This window comes from Eleutherodactylus coqui, chromosome 4 (assembly GCF_035609145.1).
Source record: "Eleutherodactylus coqui strain aEleCoq1 chromosome 4, aEleCoq1.hap1, whole genome shotgun sequence".
NCBI lineage: Eukaryota > Metazoa > Chordata > Amphibia > Anura > Eleutherodactylidae > Eleutherodactylus > Eleutherodactylus coqui.
The window spans coordinates 196,165,475-196,186,981 of NC_089840.1; the positions used below are offsets into that span (position 1 = coordinate 196,165,475).

The 21,507-nt window shown below is 44.8% G+C and overlaps 1 protein-coding gene across 7 annotated transcripts in view; it reads right to left on the bottom strand.

The window, feature by feature from the left end:
• Positions 1-20,551, bottom strand: part of CAMK2G (calcium/calmodulin dependent protein kinase II gamma) — a 287,378-nt gene extending 266,827 nt beyond the window's left edge. For 4 of the 7 annotated variants that reach the window (XM_066600518.1, XM_066600516.1, XM_066600517.1 and 1 more), the window contains exons 1-2: positions 20,190-20,544; positions 8,803-8,897 (exon numbers count right to left, since the gene is read on the bottom strand). In XM_066600518.1, coding sequence (XP_066456615.1) covers positions 8,803-8,897; positions 20,190-20,254 — 160 coding nt within the window. In that variant the 5' untranslated portion in view covers positions 20,255-20,544. Of the gene's footprint in view, positions 1-8,802; positions 8,898-20,189 lie in introns of all 7 variants that reach the window. The other 3 variants (XM_066600520.1, XM_066600519.1, XM_066600521.1) reach the window with 2 other exon arrangements.
• Between the last annotated feature and the right edge of the window lie 956 nt (positions 20,552-21,507).

Genomic DNA, 21,507 nt, shown 5'->3' on the forward strand with positions numbered 1-21,507 from the left:
TTTCTGTGTTCCATTAATTTAAATTTTTTTTTTTTTATTACTTTCTGTTGCCCTCTTCTCCGTGCCAAAATTTTATTTTTTCCATAGATGGAGTTGAATGCAGGCTCTTTTTTTTGCAGGATGTCCTGTAGTTTCTATTGATATTATTTTAGGGTACATGTGACTTTTTGGTCCATTTTTATTTTAATTTTACCTTAGAGATGGGATATCCTTAAAAAAAAAAAAAACACAACAACGCTCAATTGTGGCGGCGCTTTTTTGTGGTGACACTGATTGGCAGTATAAATTATGTGCCATTTTAAAAGATTAGACTTTTACGGATGTAGCGATATCACTTTTTGTTTTTTTGTATTTTAAAAACAGGGGTAGGGCTCTTTTGTTTGTTTTTTTAATACTCCTTTATTTTTTCACCTATACAATATACTGCAATACATTGTATTTATGCAGGCAATCTATAAAGACATTCCACAGGCATGTCATAATAGGCATAAATACACGGAAACCCTGGGAGCCTTCATAGGGCCCCAGACTGATAGGGCACCTAAACAGCACCTAGCTATCTCATTGTAAAGGGCCATAAGGAGACAGAGAAAAACCCTCCCTCTGTCGAGCTATTTACATTTTGCTGTTAGGACTGATAGTGGCATCTAATGGCCTATAGGCCGTGATCAGAGTTCTGATTGCAGCCATTATGGCCAGATATCAGCTGTCCAACACAGCCAAACCACCATGTATGTAAACTGCCAGATAGATGGGCTCCAATTTCCACTATCAATTGAATATCACCTTGGCCATTGGACACTGAGTGGTGGAGACTGCTAGCTAACAATTTACTTGCATCGGGTGCCAAAATTAAGGGCACCGGCTACAGGCAAACATGGGGGCTGGAAAACAAAGAAAAAACACTGAAGTTAGTGAAGAGAAACTGTCAAGGTATGCAGCCAATTTCAGTTGTGTGACCATGTGACAGGTTCTCTTTAACAGCATTAACAGTCCTAAAACAATATATGTATTTTTCAGGGAAAGGAGAGATTATGGCCAATTCTCGGCAAAGCCCACATTATGAGGATTACATCCTGCCCGCAGGACCTCCAGTGATCAGCTGAATATTTAATGATGGGTTCTCATAAATATTACAATTTCCTGCAGCTCCACCGAAAGGCAAATGATGCATTACGCAGTGCCTAATGAAGTCAATGGATCATCCATGTAAAGCACTGGCATGCTTGGTCAAGAGAGTCTCTATGTAGCCACTCTCTATGGTTGCTAACAAATGCAGCCTTCAAATGGCTTACCTCCCACTATTAACATAAATGGATCTAACAATCTATTTTCACAAACAGACATTAGCAACATAAAGTCATTTACGTGTCATGTATGAAATGATATTTTCTTGGGACCTATTTGAGACTTTTCCACAGATTTTTACAAGAAAAGTCATTAGTGGACAAAAGGAACCAATCTGAAATTCTTAGCGGCCATACAATAGGAAATGTTATAGTCACCATGAGACCGCAACTGTATATGGAGTACACCAACAGGACCATGCATAACACAGTGTAACGTGTATGAATTCTGGGTAGATCCCTCACCAATGACGAGTAGCCAAGGAACAAGCCATCAATGAAACCCTTTCAGTTAAGGAAACATACCTGTGTGCTGCAGAGTGAAAAAAGGAAGGGTAATGGAGAGTCGGCACTAACACAATTAAATTCTAATTTCTACGGAAGTTCACCATTCCGAAACATCCAGAGTTTTGTCATTGACGGGGAAACTGACGGCACCAGCATGGCGACTGTTCAGTCTTTTACGCTTCTATTTACTGTGGGAGGATGACTGGCATATTCACTACAACAGATCCTTCTCGCATTATAAAATTCAATTTCCGTTTACCAAGCAATTTCCATTTCACAAAGTACTGAGCTGTTCTATCATATCATTGCACATTGACCTTTGCCCGAAATTTCAAAGGCTATTCAGACCTTCTAAAACATGAAGAAAAGTAACAATTCGTGAGTTGTCAAGACCAATAGAAGTCCAAGGTACAAGGCGACATGTAACCTTTTTACAAGCACAAAGTATCCCATTTGAGTGATTATATTATCAGTATGCATCGTGTTGTGCAAGTACAAGGCTTACAATGAGATAGTCGCTGGAGGTGCATGGTGGAAGTGTTAACAGAAGTCCAAATTCAGGAAGTTATTCGACAGTGTTATAAAAACTAATATGATGGTGTTATCTTGTCATAGTGGAAGACAACCATCTCTAATTTATGATGTCTATACAGTTCATTTATAATATGTTTTCCAATAGAAAAGCTGGAACTCAAAAGTTTCTACTCGCAAGGCCTTCCAGTGAAAAAGCTTGGTAGTTCCTAAACCCAGATAAGCATACCATACAGCTTCCCCCTTTTTACGGATATCACACCAGCACATTGCATCCCTTCCCAAATAGATTACAATCTAATTTTAGGACCTGAGACAGATAAAATGACTTGCCAAAAGGTCACACAAAGTTAGAACAGGGTCTCTCCAGAAGCAAATCTACCCACCTCGGAGGCCTGCGTTCACATACTACAACACCACTCTTCCACATAGACTCATAGATACCACTGCATGAATGTCAATCTCTCTAAATAACAGCTCCCCCTGACATGTGGGCCCCGGGGGTTAGAGCCACACTCCATAATCTGCTTATCGTAACATTTCGTATGCTGACCATGCAATGTAATAAGCCAAATCAATAAAGGGAACAGAGCATTATAAGGTGGCAGAACGCCACTTGCCAAAACTAGGACTAGAACTAGAAAGAACATCCAATTAAAAAAAAAAAAGATGATTAACCATCACCGCAATACAGGACTCGAATTGCAGACATTTAAAAGTTTGACTCATTTGGGAGCCATTTTTGCCTAAAATCAAGTCCCTAAAACAAAACTAATTTCTAAGGTCAATTTGAGTGTTTCTAGTGCAGAACGTGATAGAGCTATTCCAAGCATGATGCTGCGAGGCTCCAGCAAGGTGTAGACTGTCTCTAAGGGCTCACTCACACAGGCATATGGTCATTGTGTAGAACACCAAATACTCATATACAAGGAACATGTGTATTTACTGTGTATCTTAAATCCCCATAGCCTGCATCAGAAAGTAACACACAGCCAAATAGGGCATGTTGCATTTCTTTTCACCCAAGTGAAAACGCAGGTGTGAGTGGCCCAATAAAAGTCAATGGCTTTTTAGCACCATGTAATATGCTGGCCAAATACGCCCGTGTGAGTGAGCCAAAGATTTGTCATTGTAAGATGCCACTATATATCTTTGGCAATACAGAGTAACTTTCCTTCAGCCCTTGGTCAGAACTTCAAGGGTCCATTAAGTGGATGTACCTACATTGCCAAGCAAGTCTGGGCATTTTGTTTCTTAATCTAAAAGTCTACCTGCAAGGAAATTCCACGGCATTTATAGTAGCAGCAAAGTGGATGAGATTTTCAAAATCTCGTCCGCAAGCTGCAGGAATGGGCATGCGGTGCAGAATTCAATTCTGTAGCATGTCAATTTTATTGCGGTTTCACTTCTCAATTAAGGATAAGAATTCCGCACAGGAATACGCGATAAAACCCGCACCAAAAGGCACAGTCCGATGCAAATCAGCCCCACGTAGACCCAGCCTATAGATGTCCACTGAACACCCAGAACATTAGTAGTAACCACATCAAGCACTTCTTTTCAAAGATATACAGAGGTCCATTGAAACAAGTGAAAACAACAACAATGGGGTCACTACTCCTTACAAGTCAGAACCAATTTTGTAATATTGGTGAAGGTTAGGGAATAGAGATGAGCGAGCGTACTCGGAAAAGCACTACTCGCTCGAGTAATTTGCTTTATCCGAGTATCGCTGTGCTCGGGTCTGAAGATTCGGGTGCTGACACGGAGCGGGGAGCTGCAGGGGAGAGCGGGGAGGAACGGAGGTAAGATCTTTCTCTCCCTCTCTCCCGCCCGCTCTCCCCTGCTCCCCGCTGCGACTCACCTGTCAGCCGCAGCGGCACCCGAATCTTCAGGGACGAGGACAGCGATACTCGGATAAAGCAAATTACTCGAGCGAGTAGTGCTTTTCCGAGTACGCTCGCTCATCTCTATTAGGGAATTAAAGCTAATATAACTGACTGCTAGAGGTTACACCTCTGTTGTGTTTTGTGCACAATATCAAAAGATTTTAATATAGGAAAATTTAAGTTTCAATATATGTTAAATAAAAACTTTTAATGCATTCAAATTTTAGTAGACATCTATAAATACAGAGAGCACTACGCTATGGAAGATGTATTTTGTATCAATCTGTATACTCAATGCTGTTCTTGTTTGGGAAGCATCAAGGATTGCAGCAGGAATTCTGGGGCCGCCCTCCTCACGCTCTCTGCTGACTTGTACAGGATTTCCATGACTGCTTTTTTCCATCAAGGGACATACTTTTAACGAGCACTAATCATGACAAGGTTTTTGTATCACTTTATCTACGTCCCTACGTTACTAGAAACAAGCAGTTAATTGTCACCACGTGAGATGGATTGACTGTAGTATTGTAACTCACATGATATACGTTGTGTCTTTCGTGCAGACTTATGTCAGCTTTCTGCTATTTGCGTGTCCTCAAGCGCTTTCTGCGATTTGTTTTTCCTTTTTTTTGGATTTCCCTGACCCCGGACCATTGATTTGGATGGACGGACGCGGCTAAGGCTCTTCACAGTGGATCCTCCTGCGATCTACTGAGGCATATACACAAAGCTGCCCAGGCATTTAAGGGTTGTTGTATGCCCTCATATCTTGAGGTGATTCTACCACACCTAGGCGAGTCTGTTCCCACTTATTTCTCTTCCCCTTACTCTTTTTCAGGGGCGCTGTCCTATTTCTGTACGTCTTATCACGTATTTCATGCAAACAGAACAGTGAGCACTCCAGCCCTTTAAATGATAGACTAGTTGGTGATTGGGAACACCTTTACAGAATCATCGAGAGGAGTGGACTTTTAACCATGACCCTTGTCTGAGTTTAGTCTCTGCAATATAAATCGCCAAAAAAGCTAATTTTCCTACCTATTCTCAGATTTCCTGAATGCTAAAGAAAAACAGTAGTGGAGATACTGAGAACTGGAGGAAATACTGCATCTCTCCTGGGGCAAGGAAGTTTATGTACTTCTGTAAATATCTCCCAATTTAGATGCACTAGACTGGCATTCTTAAAAATAGTCACATATTCATTTATGTCTTTAGTAATATAGTTCTGAAGCAATATGACCAGACCCTAGATGTAGTGGTCATTTTGCAGCAGAACTCGGCATACAGTTCCATCTCAGCCAGATATACAAATGATGAGTTGTGGTGATTAAATGAACAGTTTTGCCACCTGAGGCCATAAAAGTGGTTCCCTCCTTGGCCTATAAAAGGCCCTCAGAGGCTCCTTGTGTGTAGTGATCTCTTCTTCGGCTTCTGTAGAGCTTGTTGACCCCTAGACGCCTCTACGACACAGAGAAGAGATTTCACCCCGTTACCAGAGTCTGAGAGGGGCGCATTATCGGGATGTGAGAAGCTGAATGGTCGTATCGACGAATTGCTGCCACCTCCATTTGCAGTGGTGTCACGAACAACAAAATTGGACTGCTACGGAGTGGAACCAGGTTGTCTTTTCAGTGACGAATCCAGGTTTAGTTTGGGCACTTTAGACGGCCATGTTTGTGTCTGGAGACCTAGGGATGAGTGCCTCAATCCTGCCTTTGCTGTGGAGCGGCACACTGCCCCCATTACTTGTGTGATAGTCTGTGGGGTCATTGAATACAACACTTGGTCACACTTAGTAGTAGTACGAGAGACAGTGACAGCTCAGCGATATGTTCAGGATATCCTGCAGCCACATGTGTTCCTCTGATGGTGGCCTCCAAGAGGCATTTTCCAGCAGGATAATGCTTGGCCGCACACACAAGGGGGTCACAGGAGCATCCACAACATTATTACACTTCTGTGGCTGCCCGGTCGGCAGATTTATCGCCAACCTGGGACACCAACTACGACAGCCTATGAGTGTGCATGATCTAGAGGCTCACCTACAGCAAATATGGAGCGATATGCTGCAGGATATCGGCATACGGAACCTGTATGCCTCCATGCCCACCCGTATTATATTTTGCATCCAAGCTGGAGGCGGGACAACAGGGTACTAGTTCCTCCATGCCTCCCTATATCACATCTTGTATCCAAGCTAGAGACGGAACAGGGTACTAGTTCCTCCATGCCTCCCCATATCACATCTTGTATCCAAGCTAGAGGCGGGACAAAAGGGTACTAGTTCCTCCATGCCTCCCCATATCACATCTTGTATCCAAGCTAGAGGCGGGACAACAGGGTACTAGTTCCTCCATGCCTCCCCATATCACATCTTGTATCCAAGCTAAAGGCAATACAACAGGGAACTAAAGCCTCCATATATGCCCGTATCACATCTTGAATTTAAGTTAGAGGCAGTACAACAGGGTACTAGAACCTCCATGCCTGCCCGTATCATATCTTGTATCCAAGCTAGAGGTGGTACAACAGGCTACTAGAACCTCCATGCCGACCCGTATCATATCTTGTATCCAAGCTAGAGGTGGTACAACAGGGTACTAGAGCCTCTATACCTGCCTGTATCACATCTTGTATCCAAGTTAGAGGTGGTACAACAGGGTACTAGAGCCTCCACGCTCACCTGTATCACATAATACATCCAAGCTAGAGGCAGTACAACAGGGTACTAGAGCCTCCATGCCTGCCTGTATCACATCTTGTATCCAAGTTAGAGGTGGTACAACAGGGTACTAGAGCCTCCACGCTCACCTGTATCACATAATACATCCAAGCTAGAGGCAGTACAACAGGGTGCTAGAGTCTCCATGCCAACTGTATCACATCTGTTATCAAAGCTAGAGGCAGTACACCAGGGTACTAGAGCCTCCATGCCCGCCCGTATCACATCTGGTATCCATGCTAGACGTGGTATACCAAGGTACTAGAGCTTCCCTTCAAGGGGGTCAGTTCTCCAGAATAAATGATCCTGTTGCTCTGATATTGTAATCACTTATATCAACGTTACAATCACACTGAGAAAGGGTCATGCGACAACTCCTTTTAAGGGCTTGATTTTCTTTGACAATGAGTGTATAATGACTGTCTGGAGAACTAGACAAATGTATTCCATTAGTGTTCACAGGTCTACCTTCTGTACACAAGGCAAATATCAGTACAGCCCTTGTGGACCTATGTTCTGTGACGTGACCTGTGGCCTCTAGGACTTGGCCTGCTTGTTGGATTAGAGTTTAAAGAATCATTTTGCCATTTCCGATGTATCAAGGAGACTAAACCTCCCTAATTGTAGAGGAATGTTTACTAGTTATGTACTGCACCCGTTTGTGTTTTATTTTATTTACTCAATCTTCAATAAAACAAGTTTTTTAAAAAAAATTATATATATCAGTACAGCGTGGAACAACTCAAAACTTTAGAACTTTTGTACTGAAATAGTTGTAAATATTAGAAATGCTGTATTTAAAGGGCTTGTCTCGTCATAGACATCAGCTTTCATGCAGACGCCTCAGCAGTAATCACGGCGGCTCCAAGACTCTTCACAAACAGCCGATCTGCAGTTACTGCCGTTGGAATGTAATAATACAAGGCAGCCATTCAAATGAAAAAGAAATCATAATTGCAGATAGAGGGTCCCTGATTTGGATGAACTAGGACTATGTCTATATGCTCCAATATGGACTATATAAATAATGCTGCATTTACACGGGTGATTTTCATTTGCAAGTTCTATCCGAATGCAAGATGGACAAAACATATGAAAAGAACCCGCTGATTTCAATGGATTAATATACAAGTGATTTCTCTCTTGGTTCAATACTCCAAAATAAAAAAATAAATAAATAAATTTAAAAAAAAAAAAAAAAAAAAAAAAAAAAATCGCCCTGTGTCCTGTTTTTGTGCTATTTTTGTTAACAAAAATTTTAAATTAAAAGTAAATATGGTGCAAATTGTGCATTAACGGAAAACCGCATTGGCCATGTAGGAAAAAATAAAAAAAAATTGCAAGAAAGTCATATTTTTGTTGACCTATATCACAAGCACCCATGTAAATACAGCCTTAGCCCTCATTCCAAGTGGTATATTTGCGCTCCTTATAACGGAGAGTTAAAACTACATTGATTTGCATTTGGACTTTTAGACATGTGTTTTTTGTATGGAGAAAAAAAAATGCAGCATGTTTCTGCACACACGCAACCGACAGGGAATATGCACAATTTCGGTCCGTGAAGACGCGCATATTTCTCAGACCAAAACTGAATACGCCCGTCTGAAGGAGCCTTTACGGTTCTCCTTGTGTGACACTTCCTTTACCTTTTTGGTTTCAAAAACTTTGCCGAATGCCAACTATATGAGAAATATCTTCTACAATGATAGACCACAACCAGAAAAGGCTTCCCGACTAATACACAGACATGAGATTTTCTACAAATTGTTGTGTTTTTTTTGTCTCCAGTACAACGCATGCAAAACCCAGATCATGGCTCTACCCACAAAAATAAATCAAATCTTGGTTGCGTTCTTTAATCCAAAAAGGCACCATAATAAAAAATGATCTAAGTGTCTTACTGGTAAACTCTTCCAAAAAGACAAAAATCTTGAATGAAACAAGGACATTGTTGTCAGGGGCGCTAAACAATACTCAACGGCAGTAGTTCAACTATGAAGAGAACCAAAAAGTTCCTTCTTACCTCTGGCAGACAACTTCTTGGTGTTGATGATCTTTGCAGCATATTCCTGGTTGGAGGATTTCTTCACACATCTCCGTACTACAGAAAAGGCACCCCTTGAAGAAAATAAAAGGAACATTTTGCTAAAACATCAAAACCGTTAGATTGAACAGTAGTAGTAACGACAAGTACAAATAATCCCCATTACAGTAGTCAGTGCTGATTGTGAGGTGCTACTACAATATACTTAGAGTGGGACAAGTAACGGCTACAGTTCGTTCCTCCACTGCGCAATACAAAACCAGGCTCATTTTTTACCCAAACACTGCATCTATTTACATACAAGGTCTCCAACAGAAAAATATTACATTCTTATCTAAAACCCTGTTTTTTCTCGTTTTATTCTTATCATTTAAACGGGCGGTACCAAGGTGATATTTAGTTTGTTTTTCTTATCAAAATACAAAAATTCTTGTGGACATTCAAAATATACACTAAATGTACATTCTCCCACCTCCCACGTGTCCTGCAGTCCAAAATCGGCACCCGTACATTGCAAGTGAATAAGAGAACAATCGTCCTCCTACGTGTCCCTACTGCGATTGCCCACTTTTATATTGCCAGATGTCAAGGCAAAGAGCAGAAGATACAGGGCAAGCAACTACCGCTAAACTGCACAAGCTCACCCTGTGCAGAGAGAACTGCAAGACTGGGCATGCGTGTCTCACTATACACAGCGGTGAAAACCTGCACATGTTCAGTCTCTAATCAGACATAACATTTCAAGTCTGTGGCAAGGATGACCAAGAAGAAAAACTATTTTCAGGCGTGATTTTTTTTTTTTTTTTTTAATGCTATTAGACATAGGGTACAATGGGGCATGAATGTGAACTTGGTAATACCCCTTTAATGGGAAACAAGTTTTAGGATCACATGCATTAGCTACTAAAACAAAAAAACACCCGAAAATACAAGAAGCAGACCCCCACCAATCAACCACTGACGACCTAACCTGAGGGTAGGTCATTAATAGTTTAGTCCCGGAAAACACCTTTAATTTAGCCCTTTTTCTAAGTTATGTGTTTCTGAGAAAGCTGAGGGGCAACGAATATGGCCACATGGGTTTTCATCCTTTTTTGCTCAGATATCACTGCATACATACTAGTCGTTAGCGTCGTTATCAGAAAATATTGGAACCTTTACATATGTGACCGAGGCTGCTTTTATAAAGCGGTTTCTCGTTTAAATGACCACGTGAGGTTATCGCTAGCTCGTCAGCTGTCATTCAACCCGTTTAGCATCCCCTGTAAAACGGCAGCGTTTTCCCGGTCAGTAAACTGCGTATCCCTGCATCTTGTCACGTTTTTGCCTGCGCATGAACAGCATATTTTACGTCCACTGTCCAGCACTGGGTACTTCTTTGTTTCTAACCTTCTACTCACATTTCCTAGCAACACGCGTAAAAAACATACGCAATGTAATTGTATATGCACGGCGTTCCGAACACACCCATGAAAAAAAAATAGGGCTATATGCACGTAAAACGTGGTAAAATAGAACATGCTGCATTATTTTTTATGTGCATAATATACGCAATAAATATACACAAGTGTAAGCCAAACAAAGAAATCAACGTTTGTTTTTGTTTTTTTAAAGTTAAACATATTCTACTTGACCAACAAAATTTCCGGAACAGCGTATGACATTCAGAAACAAGTGTTGTAGGTCCTACGGCTACTTAAATGTAGACAGAGTGCAATCAGATCATTGACAAATGTGCCACGCAGTCTGCTGGAGATGGCCGCAGGGCACTGCAGTCAATGTGGCTCCAGTATAAAAAGGGATCCTAATTAAAACAAATAGACATATAATCTTACTAAAAGTTCCCTTAATACCACAAGCAAATATAATGCCTTGTCATCCATCAGTGACTATAGGTGAACTGAAGAAACCGTTCTATTCTTCAATATCTTCACTAATCCATTAATACTTATAGGAAATGGCATTAACAATGCAGTGATCATTGGGAATAATTTGGCACCAGTAGCCAGCTCTCAGGAAGGTTACAGATAGCAAACACTCGATACACTTAGTGGTTTCTGAGCTTCGTCTGCTTCCATAACGTGCGCAGAGACTTCCCCTACTTATAAGCATTACTGGGATCGCCTCTTTTGGGGTTCCAGAATAACAGACTCATACTGGCTTTCACAGAATGGCTCATCAGCAACATTGTATCTTTTATTCTTCATAGTCTAGCTTCAACGTGACTGAACCTACTGTACCACAATACTAGGGGATAGCTATAAAAGGGGGGTTATGCCATTACCAACGCTTATTTATTGCATAGTGAAAATCTATAAAATTATCCCATACAGTTTAGCTCCATAGGATTAATATGTTCTGGTCATTTTTTGGAAAATTAATTTCTCTCCCTGATATAACCAAGGATGGTGCAAGTAGGGAAGCGCACATATGACAACATAAAGGTGGCCATATATATTAGATGAATGGTAGCTAAACCATCCAATTTCAGTGGGACCCGTTGACTACATGGGGGTGTAGCAGACATCTGGGGAAAGGATCAGGCACTTGGATTTTAAAGGGAATCTGCCAGCATACAGACATGATGTTATAGAGCAGGAGGAGCTGAAAAGATTGGTATATAGTTTATGGGGAAAGATTCAGTAGAACTTGTATTATATTCATTTATATCTCTGCACATCCTGAGCTCAGTGCAATAGGCGGAGCCAGCAATGTTTGAGTTATTCCTGTATGTACAGATAGCTGTCAATCACTGATAGGACCGCCCTTCCGACCTCTAAACACCCAAAATGAGCAGAAATATATATGAATATAATACAACTTACACTGAATCTTTGTCCATAAGGCTGGGTTCACACGGGACGGATTTGCCACGGAAATTCCGTGCAAAATGTCTGTGTGGCAAATCAGTCCACGGCTCCTAATCCCGGGATTAGGCAGCCTTGTGGAAGCGATTTTGCAAAAATCTCGCAAAGCTAGGCAGAACCGGCGATGCGGCGTGGAATTGACAGCCACAGCATGTCAATTCTTTTTCCATTGCAGCCTCACTCTTCTCTATGGGGAGAGAAAGCTGCAACAGAATGCCGGCGGCCGAACCGCTCCAAAACCTGCAGCGAAATGCCACGGGTTGTGGAGCTGCAGCTCTCCCACGGAAATCTCGCGGCTATCCAGGGCAGCCAAGCCGCGAGATTTCCGTCCCGTGCAAACCCAGCCTAAAACTATATATCAGTCTGCTCAGCTCCTCTTGCTTTATAACATGATGTCTGTAGGTGGGTCAGCATGCTCAAGCTGACAGAGGAGTCTAGCAGGGTCTTATTCCCCTTTTCCTACTGAGAAGTACATGCTTGGCCAAACGAAGTTTACATGTATATGGAGATTGAGAATAAGAGGATCGGCTGTTGGAGGAACAAGCATCAGACTGACAGCTACCCAATGTGCATGTCTAGCCTTAGTTCTTAGGATATAAGTTGGTCACAGACTACAGGCTGCAAAAAATAGATTCTAGCTTCTGCTTTCTAAATCACAGAGCCATGGTGGTGAGTTAGAAGTCCATGGCTGCCTGTATGTGAATTACTAATATTTATATGGTTCCTTAATATAGGTGCACCAAAGCAGAACTTAGCTGAAAGCCAAGTTCAAGTTTGGGTTAGAGTGTGCAAAAAGCGGTATCACAACTACACAGCAAAAAGCACGTGCCAATAAGTAAAAAAAGGTTTTACTGTAGTTTTGCCACAGTTTTTCATTAGGCGCTTTCACACAGAATGGAACATTCTGCAACACTGTAGCGCAATATGTCGTCCTGGAATTCTGCACAAGAACGGCATGTTAGCAGGGTGGATTTTGGTGTTGAATATTCATGAGCGCATATGGAAAATTATGATAGCAGTAAGCCATAAAATGTTAATTTTATATATATCAAAAAGATACCAAGCCTCTTTTGGGGCAAAAATTAATATGAGTGTCTTATTTTGGGGGAAACAGTGAAAAATATAGAATTATATATACTACTGTGTTTCCCCGAAAATAAGACACTGTCTTATATTAATTTTTGCCCCAAAAGAGGCACAGTGTCTTATTTTCAGGATGGTGGTGGTGGGGTCTTATACTCACCTGGCCCACGGCATCTGGGTCCCTCACGCTGGCCTTTGGCGCTGCGGCAGGCTACAGTGTAATCCTCAGCATTAAAACAGCACTCTCTTTCTGATAACGGCTTTGAATACCCCGCCTCGAGCAAGTGACTGCTGTGAATGGATCAGAGCTGGCGCTCAATGAACCAATCACTGAATGGCTGTAAATGATCGAGCACCAGCTCTGATTGGCTGAGCCAGTGGCGCTCATGATCACAGCACTCACTTGCTGGAGGCAGGGTATTCAAAGCCCCGTCACCAGAGAGAGTGCTGTGTCAACACTGAGGACAAGGCAGCCTACCAGAGCCGGAGACCAGCGCAAGGGACACTGCTGGCTAGGTGAGTATTGCGGGGGTTTTTTTTCATGTAGTTTAGCTAGGGCTTATTTGTTTTTCCCATGCCATTGCTAGGTGATGACGTGGGTACCCGCAGCCTATCCACAATGTCAATTGCGGATGGGCCGTGAGTCAAACAGCTTCCATTGGCGTGCAGATTCTGCTAAAAAATTAGAACATGCTACGATTTTAAATCCGCCTGCGCAAATCTCAATATTCTAGTCTTTTAACCCCTTGAGTGGCACGCCCGGAAATTTTCCGGGACGAGCTCCACTGCTCATAGCGACATAGCCCGGAGGATTTCCGGGCTATGTATCACTATGGGAGCTGCAGAGCACAATGCCACAAGCTGTGCATTGTGCTCTGCCTGCACAGACCCACAGAGAACAAAGCAAGGGCTTTGAAAAACCAGCAGAAGATATTGCCGATCTGCCGGCAATCTGCTGCTTTGTTTACAGGTTGCCATACAGACCATCGGCTTGTCAGAAGCAAGCCGATGGTCTCTGTGGCAGGGAGAGCTTGGTGCTTGGCTGTGAGAGGACAGCTAGGTACCAGCTCTTACAGCAGAGATCAGAGAAAACCTCCGATCTCTGCTGTGTTAACCCTTTACATGCTGCAGTCTATGTGACTGCAGCATGTAAAGGGCTGTCACCATCGGACCCCCGGAATGTGATCAGGGGTCCTGATGGGTCCCTGTGGAAGTCCCCTAAAGGGACAAAAAAAAAAAATGTAAAAAAAAATTATAAAAACACTTGTCTCCCTTTACTTTGTAAAAAATCAAAAATACAATCACACATGTGGTATCCATGTGCGTCGTAATGACCCAGAGAAGGAAGTTACTGCATTATTTAACCCCTTAATGACATGGCCCCTTTTTTTCTTTTTTCCCCCATTTCTTTTTTTCCTCCCCCTGTTTAAAAAAATCACAACTTGTCCCGTAAAAAACAAGCCCTTATATGGCCATGTCAATGGAAAAATGAAAAAGTTATGGCTCTTGAGACGCAACTGCAAAATTAGTTGAAATTCAATGATTAGACCATTTTAAAAAACCTGCCCTGGTGGGCACGACAGGGTGGTAGGAAACCCGCCACTCAAGGGGTTAATGTGTGTGAAATACCACGTGTCGTCTGCGCGGGTGATGATCGCGGATTTTGCAATTGAAACCCGTTCGTGTGAGACCGGCCAAAGATGGCAAAAAAACAAATCAGGTGTATTCCTGCAACCTGCTATTTAGTTATTATCCAGCTCATTTAACTGATATGCTCTCTTCTCTGTGATGTGTCTATAATCATATTACATGCAGATGTCCTGAGTGCTGAGAGAACGTGATGTTTTCCAGCAGTTACAGGGAGAACGTCCGTATTACACCAAGGCACGGCTTCTGTTATAAAGGCTCATGCACGTGGCCATATTATACATTAGTGTTGTACTGATCCAAGCTAGAACACCCCTAGGCAGCCACAGAGTGATACACGGGTATACCGAGGCTCCAATATTACAGCGCTTCCCTAGAAGCAATGCTCGTGGAGGAGAATAAAGTGTCTTGCGGAGCCCATATTCACCCCTTAACGACTGCCCATACACCTTTTTACGGAGCCGCATCAGAAGCCTGGCACGTGTCTCCACTGAATGACAGCCTGGCATTTGCTCTAACAGCGAGGAGCTAAAAAACCACAGATCACTGCTGTTTAACTCTTTAAATGCCGAGGTCAATACGACAGTGGCATGTAAAGGGCTGACAGAGGGAGGGGTTCACTCTGCCACCCATCAGACGCCTGCGATGTGATCGCACAGTCCCAATGGGCTGCAATGGCACCCTAAGGGCTCCCACACAAATATCAAGTCCCATTGATATTTGTCTTAAAAAAAATTTCTGCAATATCATGTGAAAAAAAATACGCAAGAAAAATGCAAGTGTGCAAGAGCCCGAAGGCCCAATATTCACAGGCAATATAGAGTTAGCAAAACCGCACAGGTCTCCTGCATGCGTGATCTGCACCAATATGGAATCATTGGACACCCACAGGTAATTAAATACCTGCGGATGTCATTTTTACCTGGCGCGTGGATCGCATGTGCGGGAAACCACCCGCAGCACACTCCATTTTGTCCGGTTTTCTCGCACAGACGGCTCCCACGGCTTCCATTGAAGCCTATGAAAGCCATACGGTCCCACGGCACAAAAGCAGCTGTCACTGCATCTGTACGGCAGGGGAACGCGGGAAAGCAGGAGTTCAAAAAAAAAAGTGTACACAGCGCATGAGCACGTCACGCCGAGCACATCCGCCGGGCCAAAGAAAGAAGATCCGGCCACAACGGAGGGGAGACCCACAGCGTCCGGACAGGCAAGTATAATCTATTTATTGGCCTTATGTTAGCGGGGCAGGAGGGACCCGCTGTGGGATTCTGTATAAGGAATCCGTACAGGCCGAATTTCCCCGTGGACATGAAAATCAAATCCAAAAAATAAATGGCAGAATTTATTTTTCTTTCCAAATCTGCCAAAAAAAATTTAAAAAATTAAGTAATGCAGTACATTATATGTACCCCCAAAATAATGTCATTAAAAATACAACTTCTCCCTCAGAGAAGTCGTCCTAAAAAAAAAAAGTCGACAAAAAAAAAAAAAATCAAAAAGTTATGCAACAATGTAAAAAAAACAAACAAAAAAAACCCCGAAATATTGGTTGGTCACTAGGCCATAAAATGGGCTCGTCACTAAGGAGTCGGGCTACATTAACTCTCGCGCGACTAAGAACTCCTTTCTTTTGAATGGCGTCATACACACAAGCAATTTTTTATTCCCTGACAGCGATTCCGCTAAGTTAAAAACCAAACACACTGTATGTCCTATTTCTTCACATCCATTGGAACGCATCGCCACTGTTTTCAGAGGGACAGTCAAACACGTTACATGACGCAACTTCGCTGGTCTGATGCAAGGCATATATTTGTATGGAAAACTCTTTGCATCCGAGGGTAAAACACATATTGACAAGCGCGATATCAGGCTGGGTTTCTAGTTCCAATATCACGCTCACCCGTGTGAATGTGGCCTCACGGAAGCAAAAAGATTCAACGGGGTGCTATAAATGCGGCCGTGTGATCAGCCCTAGATTTACATTAGCTCTGTGTTACACTACCCTCAACACGGACCTAATATGCTGCAAAAACATACAAATGTCTGAAAGAGCTCGAAGCGTGTGTTGGCATGCACCAGATTTTGGTGTGAACCTCCACAGCTTATCGTGCGTGCAGATACACGCCAAATTCTGCACCAGTCGGATTTTGATTCGGATTCGCAGCAGATTGCACCCTTTCAGGTGAGGCCACTGTCAGATGAGCGGATATTGTCAGCTCATCATTTGGTCCGTGATTTGCGCACCACAATACGGAGCTAATGTAAATCAATGTATCTATTCTCATGGCCGTATCTTTACAGTGTTTGTTAAAAACGCAGCATGACCCATTTTTCCCGTATTGCTATTATTTGCTATCGGGTAAACATGGTATTTGCCCAGTAGAAGATAAAAACAACATGAGATCAACCAGTGAGGGCATACAGCTGTAATGTTATCTGTGACACATCTGTAAGGGCCCATTTACACCGAACGATAATCGTTCAAAAAAAAAAAAAACGTTGGCTAATGCGAATTTAAACAATAACCGTTCTGTGCAAACGCGGCCAACGATTGAGCGACAAACAATATTTTGTTCCGGTTCATTTTCTGCAGGCATAAAAATCACCGTTCAGTCATCATCAAGCGGTTACGTGTAAAAGCGATGGTTCGGTCGTTCACATTCACTGGCAGGGGGCCCTGAATGACAATCAGGGAGGAGGACTGGAGTTTGGGTAACAATGCTTTAGGACCAAGTTCACAGTTTCCAGCAGTTATCTTCCACAATTTACATGCAGTTTCCAAAAAAAAACAAAAACAAAAAACTACAGTATGCTCTATTTTCCTGCGCACCAAAACTCACCCCAGAGAAGTCAATAGGGATGTGCAAATGCACAAAAATGTGCTAGAAGAGGCGTGAGACACTGCATAATTGTGCTTCAAAACTTTTTTCCTCACGCGCAAATGCACATGCCCTGCGCATGGAAAAAGAACATCAAAATACGCGCACAAAAAAAAAAAAGCATCCTTCATTCCGCAACTGCGCCACGCTCATGCGCGTGCAAATTTGCCTACGCTTGTGTGACACCGGCCTATTGTTATTGGAAAACCTCGAGCTGCACAATTTATATTCTTCATGGTCCTCTCATTATAAGCGAAATATTAAACACTCAGTATTACGCAAGCAACGCAGGAGGTAATTACCGGAGAAGATTCCATGTAGAAATAATTAAAAGATGCAATTTTCACACATTGGTATTACACATTCATTATCCTTTGAAGCGACGAGCCCGGCTGTGACATGCCTGCCAGCAATGATGAGGTTAATGGCACTGCTACGACAAAGACTAATGACACTGCATAATAATAGTCACTCTCCTATTCCTGCTGTCAACTACAGCAAGGATCAAAAACTTGGGTATCCATTGCCCGTGTCAAGCAACGCACCTTGGGGGGAGGGGGGGGGATCTGTCTGTATACGGCCCCCTGAGAAGGACGGACGGACAATGGAGCTGGATGGGAGATAACTTCTGCAATGCAGTGAACAGCAGAGCCATAGACATGTGGGGAAGCGGGAGCCACCATACAGGAAGATCTCAGCCTCACGCCTCCTCCATAACAAAGGGATTATGGCTGGATGTACTTTGTACATAATCAGGCTGTATTCTATAGGTGAAGCTGCGGCCCAGGAGTCTAACGAGACGTATGGAGATTGCCAAGCAGGGCCGTCATAAGTGGCAAGGCCTGTGCGATCCACCAAACAATAGAAGGGATGTGCAAAACAACAGTACTATAAAATATAATAAAAACAAACAACAATCCTTTTAATGTAAACAGACTGCAAAGTGCTCTTGTCTCCCAGCTGGCACCTTGTGCCCATGCAGATGTCCGAGTACAGATTACCACTCTCTACTCCCTAAAATTCTGCAACCAAAGAGTGAATGTCTAGAAGGATTACGCCAATGTCTGGCATGAGAGCGTTTTATCTGTTAACCCTGGTGTGGACATAAGAGATTATCATTCACAACTCTCACCAAGCAGAGGAACTGGGGATTCATTTCAACTATGCAAACACACAGGATTGTGGCCTTTGGGTCGTGCCCCTTCTCCTGTGGCAGCGTGCTATATGTGCCAGCGCCGAGCATTACAGATGCCACATTTTCTAGTATACAAATCGCTACATCCATGAATGAGGCCATGAAGCGGAGAGCACAGGCGTGGAGGCGGATGTCTTTGTCCTATTGTCTCGGGGCTACGGCTGCTATTGGTGCTCATTCTTAAAATCTAAGTGGTCCCCTGTCCCCCTTTAATAGGCAGGACCTGCTGTCTTGTGGCGCTGTCACTAGCTCGCCTGTCAGGTCACCAATCAATGTCACTATGCAGAAGGTGCCTTGTGTCTGGCCTTGTGAGGCTGCCTGCACGCATACAATATTTCATTCATATGTTCCTCCTGGCCGCAGGTGTCTGATGCTGAGGTGCCCGGCTGCTGCCCACATTGCACTGACCCCTCTCTCCTGCCACTGGCTGCTGACAGTCCTGCCCCCTCTCCATAGAGCTCCCAGTGTGACATGCCAATTCCTCTCCCCTCAGGCTCTCTGTATGTGCGTGATCTCCATGAGTGTCTCGTCTGTCTCGTTCCGTGTACACAGGTACTCTGGCTGATTTTCCACCTATTTAATATGGTTTTCTCAGTAATCGGCTACTCCTGTTCTTCCAGAGACATGATGCCCGCCATACGCATAAATCAACCCTACCTATTCATTCTGCCAGGTCTCTGCTCCTGGCAGAAGTTTATGGTTTTCATACTGTGCCCCATCTAGTCATTCTGCCAGTCTGTGTGCCCTTGTTTCTTCACATGCCCCATCACTTTAATTCTAGAATGCCCGTCACATTCGCGGTACATGACGTTTGACTCCTCTCAGATGGCACTGCCCTGGGTGCCCTGCAGTATGTGTGGCAAGAAGGTGTTAGCACTTCTACTCAAAACATCTGGAACCAACTATGCCCAGTTGGTGCTGCCCTGTTCTGCCCCTGCCAGGCAGTAGAAACCCCTTTGTCTGCAGTGCCCCTGCTTTTCACTACCCACTTACTACTGCCCTGTTCTGCCCCTGCCAGGCAGTAGGTCCCCCTCTGCCCACAGTGCCCCTGCTCTTCACTGCCCTGTTCTGCCCCCGCCAGTCAGTTGAAACCCGTCTGCAGAACCCCTGCTTTTCGCTGCCCATTCGATACTGCCAATTCAGCCCCTGCCAGGCAGTCGGCCCCCCCCCCCCCCGTCTGCAGTGCCCCCAGCTCTTCACTGCCCATTCGATGCTGCCCTGTTCTGCCCCTGCCAGGCAGTAGGTCCCCCTGTGCCTGCAGTGTCCCTGCTCTTTGCTGCCCTGTTCTGCGCCTGCCAGGCAGTAGGTCCCCCAGTATCTGCAGTGCCCCCTGCTTTTCCCTGCCCTGTTCTGCCCCTATGAGGCAGTAGGTTCCCCTCTGTCTGCAGTGCCCCTGCTTTTCCCTGCGCAGTTGATGCTGCCTATTCTGACCTACCAGGTAGTAGGTCCCCCTCTGCCTGGAGTGCCCCCAGCTCTTCACTGCCCACTCACCACTGCCCTGTTCTGCCCCTGCCAGGCAGTAGGTCCCCCCCTCTTCTCTTCACTGCCCCTTCGGTGCCCTTTCCACCCCAAGAACTGTCTCCCTCACTGTGCCCAAGCACATCCCTCGTCAGTCTGAGATGCCCCCTCTCCCCCCGGCCGTGTGCCCCTTGTATACCCCCTTGGACTGTGCCCCCAGAACTTCCTTACTTGCCGAGCTCCTCGTACAGCTGGTACTCGTCCGTGAAGCGGGTGCAGGTCGCGGTGGTGGCCATACTAGTGCCGGGAGAAGCGCTCTCGCATCGGGCGGGCTGCGGGCTGTCAGAGTAGCCGGGGCGAGATCTCCTCTGCTTCTTCCTCTGCGTCTCCCCCTCCTTCTCCGGGGCGGCTCCTGCTTCCCCTCCCTCCCGCTGCCTCCTTCTCCTCCCCTGCTGCCCGGCTCCGCTCAGCTCCGGCTGCTGAATGCCCGCTGTCTCCCGGGGTGACCCTGCTGCGGAGAGGACTCGTGTCACTCGGCTCTGGCAGTGCACTGTCACTGCTGCCCCGGGGAGGAGGAGGAGGAGGGAGGCGAGCACCGCGATACTTGCCCGGGACACTCCCCCCTTCCTGCGGACGCCCAGCCCGAGGGGGGAGCGCAGGGGAGACGGCGGGGCGCTCGCTGACCTGGACACGTTACTGTCACCGCGGGCAATATGGCGTCCGCTGGGGAGGGGGGTCCTGGCTGTGCGGACTGGGAATGTAAATAGGACTGCACACACTGTGGAAGGCGCTGGGAAAGCTGGGTGGGGGGCTATGTGTGCGGTCACCCAGCTGTCCCAGGAGCCGTGTATATAGACGTTAGAGCAGCTGACAGGCTCTCCTGCGCGGCGCGCTGTGGCCAGTAAGAATGGACGAGGGCGCGAAGCCTTCCCGTTATGTACAGTAGTTCAGGCGCGTCATGTGACCACAGTCACGTGGTGCAGCGCTGTGGGGTGGGTTTTCTTTCCCCACTCGTTCATTTTTGCCTCATAGAAGTTAATGGAAACGTTGTTCCTCCGCAATGATAGCGGAGCTTCTGGATGGAAGTATCAACCAATCACCGTTCAGCTTTCATGTTCTAATCTGCAGGGGGGAAATGACAGCTGCGCTCTGATTGGTTGTTACCGACACACTCTTACCTGAGCAGATTAATGAAAACAGACTAAAAGGAAAAATTGTATTTGTTGCCCATAGCAACCAATTGCAGTGTAAGGGTGCGCTGGGGATTCTGCTTTGCTGCTCCAATCGGACAGGGGCATCCCTGCAGCCAAACGGTTCCGTCTGTGGATGGAGCCAAACAGTGCCGGGTGGACCCCATTGACTATAATTTTATGGTCGGAAGAAAAAGCGCAGCATGTAGCATTTTTTCTTAAAGGATTTGCAGCTGGATCTGCGTCAAAACCTCGGGCTGGAGGTTCCGACAGAGATGTGACACCACCCTAAGGCTGGTTTCACACGGCCGAGAAAATCGCGCAAGATTTGTGCATTGTGAGACGCACAAATATGAACC